This window comes from Lonchura striata, chromosome 7, assembly GCF_046129695.1.
Source record: "Lonchura striata isolate bLonStr1 chromosome 7, bLonStr1.mat, whole genome shotgun sequence".
NCBI lineage: Eukaryota > Metazoa > Chordata > Aves > Passeriformes > Estrildidae > Lonchura > Lonchura striata.
This window is the reverse complement of record NC_134609.1, coordinates 13,764,044-13,778,272: the sequence shown is the minus strand read 5'-3', so window position 1 is coordinate 13,778,272 and position 14,229 is coordinate 13,764,044. Positions and strand designations below refer to the sequence as shown.

Here is a 14,229-nt window from a genome sequence, read left to right as displayed (position 1 = left end):
GCAGACAGACAGACAGACAGACAGACAGACAGACCTGCAATGGCCTGTGTGCACAAACCCACGAGCACACCATGCACACACTGATACAGCAGTACAGCCCTGCAGGGCAGCACAGCCACAAGGAAAGTCACTGCCTCTGCAAGCCTAGGTTTTACTTACGGGGCATCCTCCAAGTGGATGCCCACATACACTCAAATGCATACTGCACAAGCATATTAATATATAGGACTGTCTCCTTATTGCATTATACTGTGGCTGCTTCAGTGAAACCATGCTAATTTTCTACCACTCAAAGATCTGAGACTGCTGTAGCCATCAAATAACACTATTCATAAGCAATAACTCCATAAAATCAGGCACAAAATATTGCCTAACCATCTAATCAGTACTGGATGGCTTGGGACATTTAAGTGGCTTTCTTTGATGTCTTTGTTTTTGTTTGTTTGTTTGTTTTTGGTGTGTGGTTTTTGTTTTTTTTTTTTTTTATGGTTGACTTTTTAGCAAAATCTTAGGGCAGCTGCTGAGATGAGATTTTCCAAAAGGCAATTTTTTAAGGGTTTTTTTGTATTGTGATAAAGATACTTGACAGAATTTCCTTCCTAAGGTATCTTTTGCCCAAATACGCAGTGTGTTTTAAAATTAAGGAAGACAATGAAAATGTTGAAATTTCCATAATGATGCTCTAAAAATATTAATATTCTTGCATTAAAATATGCTTCTGTCTTACTTCTAAGCTTATTTTGTTCATGATTGATTTTGCAACTGCCTTTTAAAAATGACATGATACAATCTTTGGTTCACCTTATGCTACCTCCTGTCTTCTTAGAATACAATACATTAAAAAAAAATAATGTTAAGGGAGTGTAGGTTTTTAAATACCAGTGCCTATGTCCCCCTGTATTCCTTTGCCTATGAATCCTGATTGAATCTGATCTTGTTGAACTTAAGTTAGATTAAAAAATTAAATACATGCGGATTTACAGCTGGGGGCATTCTGACTCATTAGGTGAACTAGTACTTAATTCAGACTAAGGGGACCATGTTTTGAAATCATGGAACTGAATAAAATCACTAAATTTCTCTAGAATATAATGATTTTCAGAAATAATAGATCATAATTTACAATATTGTATTCCACTACAAAATCCTGAACTGATTGAATAATTCGAATACTTCAATTTTTATAACTCAGGTCTTCAGGTAGTGCTAAGCAATTGCTGCATCTCTTCTGTGTTTACCCCAGCTAGAGCCTGGTTCAGCAAGTCAAGCTCTAGACAAATCAGTCTTAGAGATCACTAAAGCTCACTGGGAGAAAAGTTGCCTGCATGGGGATGTAGGGATAAGGAAACACTTGTGCATGTGGGAGGATCATTTAAACTGCTCCTCTTGGGAGGCTGGTTGTCAATTCGGAGTTGTTGAAGGAGTCTCAGCTGAGATGGTTTCATTGAGAGGGACTAGAAAACAGGCTTGTTTACACAGGGGCAAACAAGAAAATTAATCTGAATTAACTTTGCAACTACATTGGTTAAAAGCATTAAAACATTGTTCAGGTGCTCATTCAAAATTTGAGTGTCCTAAATTGAATTAAGTTCACTTCATTTCCAAAGTGAATTAAGCTAAACTAAATTAAAGCTGCCTTAATTCTAAACAGGGGAGTCAGAGGTATAATGCAGTTTAACTAGACCACTTTAATTTCACACATTCAGCTAATTCAAATTATTTTACAGATCCTTATGTAGATAAACCCTTAATCTGCTAACTCCTGTGGACCAGGAGCCAGAAAAAGGAGACCCAGAGGCTCAGGGTACTCCACTAGCCACTGCAGCTCTAAGAGAAAAGGATGGATATAATAGGTTGGTGAAGGCTCACAAACACCACAGTTCTGCAGTTAATCAGATAGAAGCCAGATATGTTTTTTTTAAGAATAGAGCAGTTCTGCATTCACAAATTTACACAATTATGCAAATGTACACACAGGTATGGGCCTTATAATGCAGGAAGGTTCCACATAAATTATGGATCGGTATTCAGATACGTTAGCTATTACATCATAGATATTATAGCCTTGTTAAAGACTAGTGCTAGGTGATTGTGACTTATTATTTGTAATAAGTGTCTGCTGTACAAAAATGTATAGATAGCTGATGATGGTTACAAACCACACTTTTTAATATTTTCCCATAAAATTCTGTTAAAACTTGGAATGTTTGGAAAAAGATTTACTAATTCTTCATGGGGTCTGAATATTTAATATGTGACCCAAATATCTAACTCCATGTAGCCACAGTTATAAATGCAGACCTACAGTTTAAGATAAACAGGAATGCTGGCCATGTGGGGAATTAAAACATACCAAGAAACAAATGCGAATGCATTTGCCAACACAATATGGACACATAAACATACAGCTCTAAACACTTGACCTGACAGTGACTTACATGAGCCAAACAGACTGGTTGCAGATTTATCTTTTCACTACATAAAACTGGCTTTGTCCTGTAAATATGGAACCTAGACAATCTTCTGCAGAGACAGACACCAACTTGATGCTAGGAGTCTATGTAGCACCCACACCTTGAAGTGCTTGCTCATGCTTAACTGCTTTGGGTGTCATGATGAAACAAGGATTAAATGACACCAAGAATAACAAGGACCAGAACAGGAAGGGAAATATTCTGGTTCTCTGTGAATATTTTTATGTGTTCTTGAAGCAGAATTTTATTAAAATTCTACATTTCAATGTAGTTTGAACCTGCTTTTTCAATAAAATCTAAACATATTATTTTTATTTTTAGCATAGTCACCAATTCACTTGAAAAAAGAAATTTTAAAGGGAAAACCAACAATTTTTCCTATCTAATAATATTTCTATTTTTCTTAAAATTTTGTTGATTTCTTTACAAGCTGAGGTAAAAATAACATTAGATTTAATAGACACATCCTCAGCAGTTTTTTTTTATTTTGGGAAAAATCTTCTAATGGTAAAGGGTTCACTGTGAAAATTTTTCCCAGTTCTGAGGAGTGTAAGGGAGGTACACAAAATGACATCCCTGTAAAGGGAAATATTTACTTATCCAACACATGCAAGCACTTACTGCAGTGCAGCACTCTGCAGGATACAGAGATAATACACAGCTAATACACAATGCTGCCAAAACCAAAAGTTAAAAAGTCCTGAGTCAGTGCCCTCCAAAATGAAGAGACTGGCATAAAATTTCCAATGCTGTAAATAAGATTTTTTTTTTCCCTTTGCCTCCAGTTCTGGCCCCTTGGGAGTCAGCCAGGTTCCACTTCCACCCGGTCCTTGCAGTTATGAAAGCCAGAAATACCTTGGTATTAAATGAAAGCTGAACTAATTGTTTATCTTCAAGATCTGAGGTTTTACACAAAATGCCAGGTATGGCATAACTTGCAAGAGGGATGAGAATGTTATCTACGTTTATCTGATTCCTCCCAGTTCAAGACTCCCTTCCTAGTACACACATGTCTTCTGTTAATCAAAATGAATGTCCACAAGGAATTCAGCACAGACTCCTGAATTTTAATAACTGGAAATGGGCTCAAAGCAAAGCTTTCAATTAAAAGTTCCCTTACTCCAGATTAAGATATTTAACCTTGGCAAGACCGTGTGTTTCTGTAGGTCTCTTAACTCCCCCGCTGGCTCAGCCGCTGTTCTGACAGCTCCAGCCCGTGCTGGTGGCAGCCACCGTGTGCTGGCAGCTCGTGGGGCTGTGCCCCATGCCAGCTCCATGCTGCTGCAGCAACACTGCTGGCAGGACTCAAGCTGGCCAGTCTAGAGGTAACAGAAGATGACACTCTGAACTACACATCACTGCAGAGTAGATGTAACCAGAAAACAATTCTTAGTTCCTAAGAGGTCAAATATTTCTGTGCCTTTTCATGGCAGAAATGTCTTGCTAGGGAAAGGCACTTTAGCTACTAGTGATGTTTTTCTCCTGTTCTCTTCCTGTGGCTTGTAAATTTTACAGCTTTTGGTCTTCTGTTGCAGAGATTATGAATTTGTTGAGGGGGAAAGGTAGATCTGTAGCTGCTTTGATGGATACTTTGATGGATGATCTGAATTAAATGTCTGCTCCATGGTTGCCTATGGTATTAAAATTTGGACTCGATGACTCAGGTGGTTTCTCCCAGGTCTGTGTTTCTATGTCCAAGACCACTAGTACTCTTTTTGTCATTTAAGATTTCATTAATTCACCTTAAAACCAGGATGTCAAAAACTCAGGATCAAGTTTGCTTACAATATTTTGGTATCTGTATGATATCTTCTAAATGTTTGAATTTTAATGAATTTCTGGAAGAAAGCCTTCCAGTCATGAACTGAGTATAGTCAAAGTAGAAACACTTGCCTGAGCACATGTCTATCCTGCAGTCACTGCTTGAGTGCAGCTTGTGTAGACATACTTTAGCCACCTTTAAGCCAGCCAGCCTGGGTCTTGATGGCTCCATAGCCACAGCTTTACATAACACAGCAAATACACAAGTTTTTTCCAGGTGGGCAAATGGTTCTTACAGCCTCATGCAGCAACCCATGTCAGGAGGTCATTCTATACACATGAGGCTGACCACTGTCAATCATCAGTACCAGGGGCATGAAGTTGCATATTATTGCTCAGCAAAAGGAGGTGGCAGGCTAGCCTCCTGCCTGGCACATCTACTCTCAGAAGGCAGACATCTTCTCCTTTCTTTCCTCCTGCCCCTCTTCCCTATGTCTGCACTTGTACCATGTAGCACAGCAGAACTGGAATGGGTAGAGATCTGCTAGAAGCTGAACGTTAATGCTCTGCTCAAATTAAATGAAATAAAACCATATGGTGTCATCATGGGTCACTGATTTAAAACAACAAAAAATCCTTGCTCCACTCTAAGCCCTTCAGATAGTAAAACCGATGCTGTGAATTGTATGTCTTCTTAGAGTGCAGTCAAGAAATGCAGTGAGAGAAATGGGCAGGATTGGGCTTTCTCTTGTGTTTTTAGTGAGCAGGCTAACCTGGCAAAAAGTGATACTTTTCTCCCCATGTCTGCAGGCATGATGTCAGTCTAGCCTCAGTGAAATTGATGGACCTACACAGATTAACAGCATATACAGAGTCAATTCTCGTTAGAGAGGGCTGAGATTGTGTTTTGAGATATGTAAGGCATCTCCATTTTGACCTCTCATCTATTTGGAAGCTTTGGGAAAACAGATAATCCCTTTTCATGTACCTTATAGGACCATCAATCTAATCAATCTAAATAATCTATCATACTCACACTTATATGCTAACATAGTACATGATCACTCGTCTTCTCTCTCCTTCTCCAAAAGGTAGGGAGAAGGAAATGCAATTTTCACTATAGAAAGAAGTTTGAATGTGTGGAAATTGCTTGTGGCCCCTGAATATGGCAGGGTTTGAAGGCATTCTGCTGTCTTGGCAGGGAGTGCCAGAGCCCCAGGCCAGCTAGCAAGGAAGCTGCTCCTGCCAATGTCAGCTGTTTTTCTGAAGGTTCTAAGTGTTGCAGTAGATTTTGAGAGCAGTAGCTTCTACTGCTCCCACCTTAATTCCTATGAGAAATTATTGGTTGGCTTTTATGTAGCAACTGCAGCTCTGATCTTCCAAATTACATCTGCTGTTGCAAATTAAAACACCACCACCAAAGCCTGTGCAGCTGAAATACAATTTCTGTTGCCTTTGCCCATTTCTCTTCACATACACCACTGTCAGCAGGGTACATGTCACTTCTGCTTCAAGCAGGAGAACGAAGCCAATACTGTGCTACAGCTCGCTGAAGCACTCACTTGGCCCCCGTTTATTAGAGAGTCTGAGCCCTTCACTCCTCCTTCCAGCTGTCCTCACTGTGCCCCAGGTGGCACGGCAATGCTCCTATCTTCACACTTCAGGCAGGAAACAGAGCACAGAGAGAAATGCCATTTGTCCAAACTCTTGATGAGAGAGGTCCATGACAGAGCAAGAACTGAAGCCCTTCCCTAAATCGGATTAGGCTCTAACTATCAGACTTTCTATTTCCTTTCCTTCACCCCCAAATCCCTTGGCTGTTTTTCCTCACCATGTTACAAAGCTTGCTTTCCATTTTGAACTTTGGGCAAACAAGATTTCCCTTCCCCCTTCTTTTGCTCAACCGTGAATTCAGCTGTGTTTCAACCTATGCACAGAAACATAAGAGTGTCTCCTGTTTGCACGGAAGCCACATTCAGAGTTCTTTATGCCTCTGCAGCACCAATCTGCAGGGGGGATATTGTTGGCTCCAAGGGGGCTTTCACCAAAGACCCCAAAACCTGCCTCTTCTCATCCCACGTTGTCCCTCGTTGCCAGCACCACTGGGATGGTCACAAGCCCTGCTGTAGGAAGCCATCCGAAGCAGAGAAGGCTCCGCTTCTCTCCCCCAGCCCTGCCCCGTGCGCCGCGGCTCAGCCCGCACTAATGAAGCGGCGCGGCACAGCAGGGTGTGTGTGCCTTGGCCATCACAGCCTCCCCTGGACACAGCGCACAGAACAGGCTGAAGCTTCACAGTGTTAGCCTTCCAAGAACCGCTTTAATTGCCCAGTAATGCACACCCTGGGGTCTTGTAATGTGCTTCTAATATGGAGCATTTAAAATACGAATATTCCAAAACAATTACAAGGAGTTTGGTGCTCTGCTGAGTGTATCCTTCCACTCTCAAAAATAATCCACAACAAAGGAATCTGATCAAAGTGAGGATACCCAAGGTTTCTGAAATCTGTCAGGGTCTTCTTGAAGCAGCAGGACACACAATCTTTCCTTCAGTTCAACTTCATTCTGTTCTTCCAGGATTAAGAGAATTGCTAGATTGTGACTCCAGATTATTCAGACCTACCTTATCTCCCTCTGATCAGCCCTAGTATGATTTTTTTATTTGAGATACTGTCAAAACACTGCCAGCCATAGTAAGAGAGAAAAAAACATAGAGCATGTTAGGCTATAAGAGAGTTTGGATAGAAATGTCAGAGAAGCAAGATGAGTTTTCTGTGATCTTTTCTATGTTCTTTTAGCAAGTAATTTCTGGACAATTTTAGAAGTGATTTTATACTTGCTTATTTACAAGGAGTGAAAGTTCTTCTCAGAAAGCATTGTGGCTTAGCTAATTTGAACTTCTAATATTTCTTGTTACATCTCTTGATTTGAGCTTGTTAAAATTGTAGTACTAGAAAGAGGAGATTTTTGTCTGTCCATCTGTATTCAGAATCAGGAAAAGGAATTCCATTAAAAGTGACAAAAATAATGAAATAAAAATCAAACATTAGAAATTAACGATCTAATGTTGAACATTTAAGAAAGTCAGAGACATTTGGAAATAAGCAGTTGGTTTCAGCTGGTGCTGTATGTAATTTTAAGTTTAGAAGAAGTTACTACAAGCCAACTACAGCAACTGATGAATTCCAGGATGGATGTATAATTCACAGTATGATACTATTTACTGTAATGACATTATATGCCATCACTTAACATAATATTGCATATTAAATTCAGATAGTGAAATGAAGTTCAGTTGCTTTACTGCAATCAAAAATCTGTAAATGTCCTGTTGCTGAAACTTCAGCAGGTTATGTATTAAATCTGTTTCTATTATCCAAAACTCAAAGTAGTCAACTTGTACAAAAATCTCCCACAGGAAAATGAAAAATGCAAATTTACAGTAAGTACTAGTTTATGTTCCTGAGTAAATACAAATGCTATTATTGGAGTCACTGATTTTGATGGAATTAGAGCAGGCATGAATTTAGTCCAAAGGGTCAATTTCTCTTGGAAAAAGATGTTTGAAAATATTGGCATTTATCTCAAGAAATCAGCATTGCTAACTGATATGCCGGGACTTGTGTCCCTTCTGCTTTTGAGAAGGGCTGAGGATGTAATCTGCAAAACTTGTCTTTCTCCTGTGTCTGAAGGCGAAAACAACCCATCAAAGACAGCAAGAGGTGATCGAGGCTTTGTGACCTCCTATACAGCAGTAATCCAGAAATCCTAGATTTGAGGCAGCAGAGCTGGCTTAGAGCGTATTTCAATCCCTGGTAAGGGTGAGAAGCTTTCAGCAACACTGAAGTTTAAAGACAGCATTATTGTGCTGCATTTGTTGCTGCAGGGCCAGGCCAGCTCTTTTCATCTTTCATCTGCTGTTTCATTAGGTGGTCTTTTGTAGTACAGACTCACTTGAAGCCTCTCAAAGCAGCAGCAGTGCTGCCTAGCTATTCTGCTGTCATCACTGTCCCTAAGTGAATCGACCCAGGGGGATGCACTGCCATGTTCTGTACTGAGCATTAGAATCCTGAAATTTCCCCTCTTGCCTTAAAACACTGGACTTGAGTCATGACTTTAGGGCAAAGGAACACTGCTGGGGAGAGTCTTTTCAAGACCTGCCTCTTCTTTTAGCCATAGAAAATATGTTCTACCAGATACCTCATTAGGTTCACTGTGCATTTGATGCCAAAAGTTATTTGACCCAAGCCACTGGAGGCAGCACAACCAGAACTGCTCCCCTCTGCTCACAGTTTCCGGACACTTTCTTTTGACATAAAACCGGTTTCATTCTTAGGAAGGGAATGTTTCTGAACAGAGCCTTTCACCTCTGGGTCACCAGCAGAAATCTGGCCCTGCTTGGTAGTGACCGAAAATCATTACCAGCTGACAGCTACTTGGTGCAATGAGCTGGTGAGTCTCATTCCAGTTTCTAATGGACACATCTCAGTAAACACAGTCACAACTGGCACTAACTGGTGTTCTCATTCAAGAGGCCTCAAACTGAATAGGAAAGGAAATTGAACCTTCCTCTTCATCCCCTGCCTTGGTTTTGGAATATTATGGACAGGCATTTTATACCTGCAGCGTTTCACAGGCTGTTTTTACTCTAAATGGGTTTTTGAAACTTTGCAATTTTCATGCAGCATGATTCAGCACAGCCTGATCTGCCATCTCGATATAATTAGACTCATCTTATGGTTCCCCTCAGTAGAAGCTGAGCTGTCTGCCATCTCCCAGCGCAAATGGTAAATCTGATGTCATATCTCAGTATGAATGGAACTGTCTGATGTCACCTCAGTGCTAACAGGACGTTTTATAATATGTCATCTAAGGCTGCAGGGGAAATCTTCTAATCCATTCACTATGCTACACTACAATAGAACATAACACAGTATAATGTGTAGGTTAACTTAGACACCCTCAGGCAGATTTTGGATAGATGGATAGATAGATGGATAGAAACATTTATACAAAGTATACATATATTATATCACTCTATTGATTTTAAAAAAGTTCCAGGACTGCCTAGCTATAATGAGATTTTTGAACTTTGTGTTGCGATCAATGAGGGGAATATTATTGGCGTGGAGAATTGATATACCCGCTCTCTGTGGCTTGTTCTGCTCCTGGACTGCCCCTGCCCCCAAGGTGTACGATTCCATCAGACACTTAACCTCTTTTACAGTGTCATCAGGCTAAAAGGAATCTAATAGTGACACGGGACTTGTGCTCAGCACTCTGGCACTATTGCTTTCCTGTCACAAATAATTTATAGCTTTCTATTTCCATCCCTTTGCCTGCACCCCATCCCCTTTTTCTGTTTCTCAGGACTGGGGGAAATCAATAAACTCACAGAACCAGAGTGGCACTTCAGGGGGTTTTAGGGGGGAATGTGAGACAAGAGGGGAAGAAAGAAAAAAAAAAAAACAGAAAAGAAGAAAAAAAGTTACATTATTCGCTGTAGCACACTTTTCAGATCAGCTCTTCACCTAGTACAAATCATATGACCTCAGAATCTGGCCCTGAGGCCTTCAGAAACTTTTTGTATAGGTTCTCAGCAGCTATAGATTAGGGCATCTGGTAGCACTGATCTATATGGAGTGAGGATCAGGATCTCCATCCTCAGCTAGAACCTTGACATTCTCTGTCTCCAGCTATGTCCCAGGCACTCCAGCTACTGGTCAGGCTTCATCAAGCTTGTAGCAGAGTTTTCTAACATGCTAAGGTGAGATGCTCTCTTTCTTTTCCTAAGAAGGCTTCACTCTCAGAAGTAGTAGTTTTAAAAAATTGCCCTCACAATGTCTCTGCCTATCTCTATCCATGCCATAGCACCCACTAGCCACACATCTGCTCTTTGAAGTTTTTCCAGCTTATTCTTTAGAAGAATTTTTTAAGGGAAGCTCTCAAGTGGGTAGGAAGAATCTTCCATTTGCTTTCACTTTCTGGAGAGATTTATGGGTAGAAAATAAAGCTAATATAATGCAGGGCCAAGAGTTCCAGAAGCTCAGGCTGAAGAGAATCTGCAGCCTACACCCCAACTGGAGTGGCTGAAGAGAGGAAAGGCTTGTTCTAATCTCAGAAAGGAAGTTGGTTTCCATGGCCTTCACAGGTCATGGCTTATTTCCTGACTTCCTTGGTGGAACCACTGCTCCCAACTCACAGATACCCAGTATCTGCCAGGAGTCAGGGACCTTGCCCATCAGGTACTAGGTACTAGTGATTTTCTTTCACCACTGACCTCAGCTGGATTTAAGCCAGTGACCTAGAAGTGAAAGATTTCACACAACAAGAAACAGAGCATTGACAATTACAGTTCAGTTTATTGTCATTCTGAGCTACATTATAAGCTTTGTGATGTCTTTTTGAGTTCCCATGCTGTGATCATTCACCACCTGACAAACACCAATTTTTTCCCTGTTTGATGGACCTTTTTTCCTTAGTGATCTATATCCCATCACCAGTCCCTACAGATGCCTTCTGCTCTCACCTCATTTGTGAAGGGCAAGAGCTTTGGGCAAGCCTTCCAACAGTACAAAGCATTTAGTCAGTCAGAAGGGTATTTTTCAGGCAGACAATAAAATTAAAGCTACACCATTTGTAAATTCAGCAATGTCTCTATTAGCTGAGAAAACTGCGCTGTGATTATGCTCACAGATCAGACCATAAATGACAATGTAGCTGTTAGCACATAGAAGATCCTAGCTTGCTCACTGAACACCACCCTTATGCAGTGAACACCCAAGATTGGAATAAAGATGACAGAGCAGAAGTAGGATAATTATCTGAGAGCTGGTCTATTAAAGCAGTAGAATCAGGACCACAAGGCAAATGAAGCCACTCTGCTGCACCAAGAGCTCAGACTGAGCCTTCAGGTTTTGATCTCTGGGACTGTGGGTCTGCAAAGGCACAGAGAAGATGCATCTGAGTTCTGAATGTGTTTCACTCTTTTTTAGGATCATCAGAACCAAAGTTCAGCAACCTTTTCACCCAACACCAGATGGGAGTGGGACAGGTGTGACTGCACCAGGACATACTATTGGTAAGTAGACTGGCATGAGGGGTGGTGACAGGTCAAGTGGAAATTGGGATGAAGCTTAGTTGAGGGAACAAAGTCTGACAAGCAGATGCTAAGCAGAGCAAAAGGGAGGAGGGATGGGGAGAAAGAAGCCTCCATGAAAAGCAGAGTTTCCTATTCTTTGTCTCCCCTGTTGCATTGCAGAGAAGTGAATCACAGAGAAACTAGCCCAAAGTAGGGGTTTGCCCATGTGATTCTACCTTAATGTCCATTTCATGTTCATGCTCTCTCCTTCACCTCCTTATAGAGAAGTATTTACTGCTGTCCTGTCTAAGCATCAGTCTTCACCTTTTCCCTTGTCCTCACGCTGACTCTCTTTTTTTTCCCCTATCAATTTTTCTTCTCTCCCTTTGTGGTCCATTTCTTAATGGTAGTAATACACAAACATGGGTAAGATATTCCAGCTACCTCACAACTAAATTCTTCATTGTTTTAGCTCTGCAGTCAGGTATCCCATGGGTGCATTTCAGTGAGAAAGTGCATTTTTTTTTGCTATGGGCGATGTTTTGCTGGTTTGTTGTGGTGAACAGAAGATGGAGGCTGTAATACAGTGACCAAATGCCTCCTAGTCTGTTTAAAGGTACTGTGTTAGATGTGTGATGAGGTACTTTTTAATCTGTGGGCTGTGGGCTAGATATGTGTGCTCGTGCAAGCACAGCTTTATATAGTGACAAACTAAAGCAGGAAAAACATGCAGTATTCCAGGATATTATGAAATACGGTGGCTTATTTGTGGCCTAAGACTTTCTTAGATTCTGTTGGTTGTTGAGAATCTGCTGCTACACAAGGATTTACTGGAAAATGCTCATTTGTATGGGACAGAGCTGGTAGATGTCCTGTACACAAAAGGATTACAATGGGTCAATAGGGAAGAGCATTTCTGGATGCCCTTTCAATATGGACTTGCTCACTGGACTGGCAATCACTAATCACAACAGATGGAGCTGGCAGATTCCTTCTTGGAACAGTAGTGAAATATCTGGGGAATGCAATGGCTGAGCTGGGATAGTGATTGTGAGTGCTTCTAGTGGAGTCTCATTGCTCTGGGATGTTCTAAGGATGTGGGTCTACATTTGAGAGTGTTGAAAGGTTCTGCTCCATCCTGAAATGCTTCTGTTGGATAAGATTGCTTCAGGTCAGTGCTTTATGAGCTGAATGATGAACAGTGGCCTGTAAGAGAACTGGGATATTCTTTCCATTGCTGGGACACACTGGGACACCATAGGTATGCCTGCTGGATGCATAGGTCTACCTGTTCTATTTTCTAAAGGCCTGATTATCATGAAGGGATTGCTTCTAATTTGGATTACTTGTCACTTTTGATATATTGGAAACTCATGAGCAATCTTGGACAGCCAAGTGGACAGAGCATTTTGCCTATTGATATTGGTCAATACAAAAGGAAGGCACTAGATTTTCACTAATCTGGGTGGTAGCATGTATCACCCAGTCATTCCAGTAGGGAACTGAATTTAATAGGCCAGAACTGAAGTGCTTCTAGCCTATGTTAAGAAGCTAATTTTTCACTAAGTGTTTCAGGTGGGCATGTAAGAGGTTAGTCTGCCTAGGACAGAGCATATGCACTCCTGGTGAAAAAATGCGGAGAGGAATGATCTAGTAAAATATGGATGGAGTATGAAGTCACTAGAGAATATGGCCTATGCAGCATTTCACTCGATTTCCTTGAAAGCCTGCTCTGAACTGGAATGTAACAACATTTAGTTTCTTGATGGAATACCCTTACTTGTTATGAAGGGCCCTGTTTTGGAAGGCTGTGAATCTACAGTATAGAAGCGGACAAGCAAAGCTGGGATGCAGCTTTGCTGGGATACAGTAGAGTAAGTCCTTCAGCATGAGGGACTGGGAATCTGTTTAGTGCCCAGGCTTTCCTATTAGATTGGTGGCATGCATAGCTTTCAGCTAGGGATCCCTGCATGCTGTGCTGCTCTCCTGATGGCCCTTTTTCCCTTTCCTTTTGTCCAGTGCCCAGCACAGCATCCCCTCCTGTCTCCAGTGCCTCCAATGATCCAGTGGGCTCTTACTCCATTAACGGGATCCTGGGGATTCCTCGGTCGAATGGCGAGAAGAGGAAACGTGATGAAGGTAGGGGGAGGGGAGAAGCTCATCCTCCCTTTTATATTCTTTGTCCCCATGTACAGGCTCCAATTTCAGGCCAAGGTTTGCAGCTGCTCCAGGGGCTAGATCAGTTTTAGCAACAGAGACCAGTTCCCCGCCACTGCCCTGCTGGCTTGGAATGCTCTTCTTCTGAGGCCTTTCATGACAGGCTGCGTCTCCAGACATCTGCTCAGCAGGCAGAGAGCCGTCTCCATTGCTGGAGCTGATCCCAAGTTCATTCACTGCTGGAAACGGCTGGAACTGAACTCCCCAGGTGCCAGCAGGTGCCCAGACTTGAACTATGGGTAAACATGGTTTCCCTGACTCACTTGATTTCAAACAAAATGCCATCCTGGAGAAGCACCAGCAATGTGGGAGTTGTCTTTCATTCCCCTTGCAAACAAGTTCCTGCCCTGTGATGTGCCATGAGCTACATTACCCAGTGATCACAAGGGCCCAGTTTTCAATGAGTAGCATCTACCACAGCAGAACTGTCATGCTTGCAACAGTCTGAAAGCAGAAAGGTCTTCTGAGTACTGTGATCCTAAGATTATTTCTAAACCTTTCACTAAGGTTGTAATGAAATAGTATTAAGCTATCTTCTTTTGCTTCCTACTTGCTGTGAAGTATTCAGGCAAAGATTCTGAAATTAATCAAAAGCTGGAGTCTCACGTCTAAATAGATTGAGTTAGGAGGGGTGGGTAAGGTCTTGGTGCTCTTATAGTGGCTTTCAAACACTTTTCCTTATTTCTGTCTTTTTAAATT

The 14,229-nt window shown here is 41.5% G+C and overlaps 1 protein-coding gene across 8 annotated transcripts in view; it reads left to right on the top strand.

Moving 5' to 3' along the window:
* PAX2 (paired box 2) overlaps positions 1-14,229 on the top strand; it is an 82,776-nt gene that overhangs the window by 22,694 nt on the left and 45,853 nt on the right. For all 8 annotated transcript variants that reach the window (XM_021547997.2, XM_031505242.2, XM_021547957.2 and 5 more), the window contains exons 4-5: positions 11,228-11,313; positions 13,333-13,452. In XM_021547997.2, coding sequence (XP_021403672.1) covers positions 11,228-11,313; positions 13,333-13,452 — 206 coding nt within the window. The remainder of the gene's footprint in view (positions 1-11,227; positions 11,314-13,332; positions 13,453-14,229) is intronic.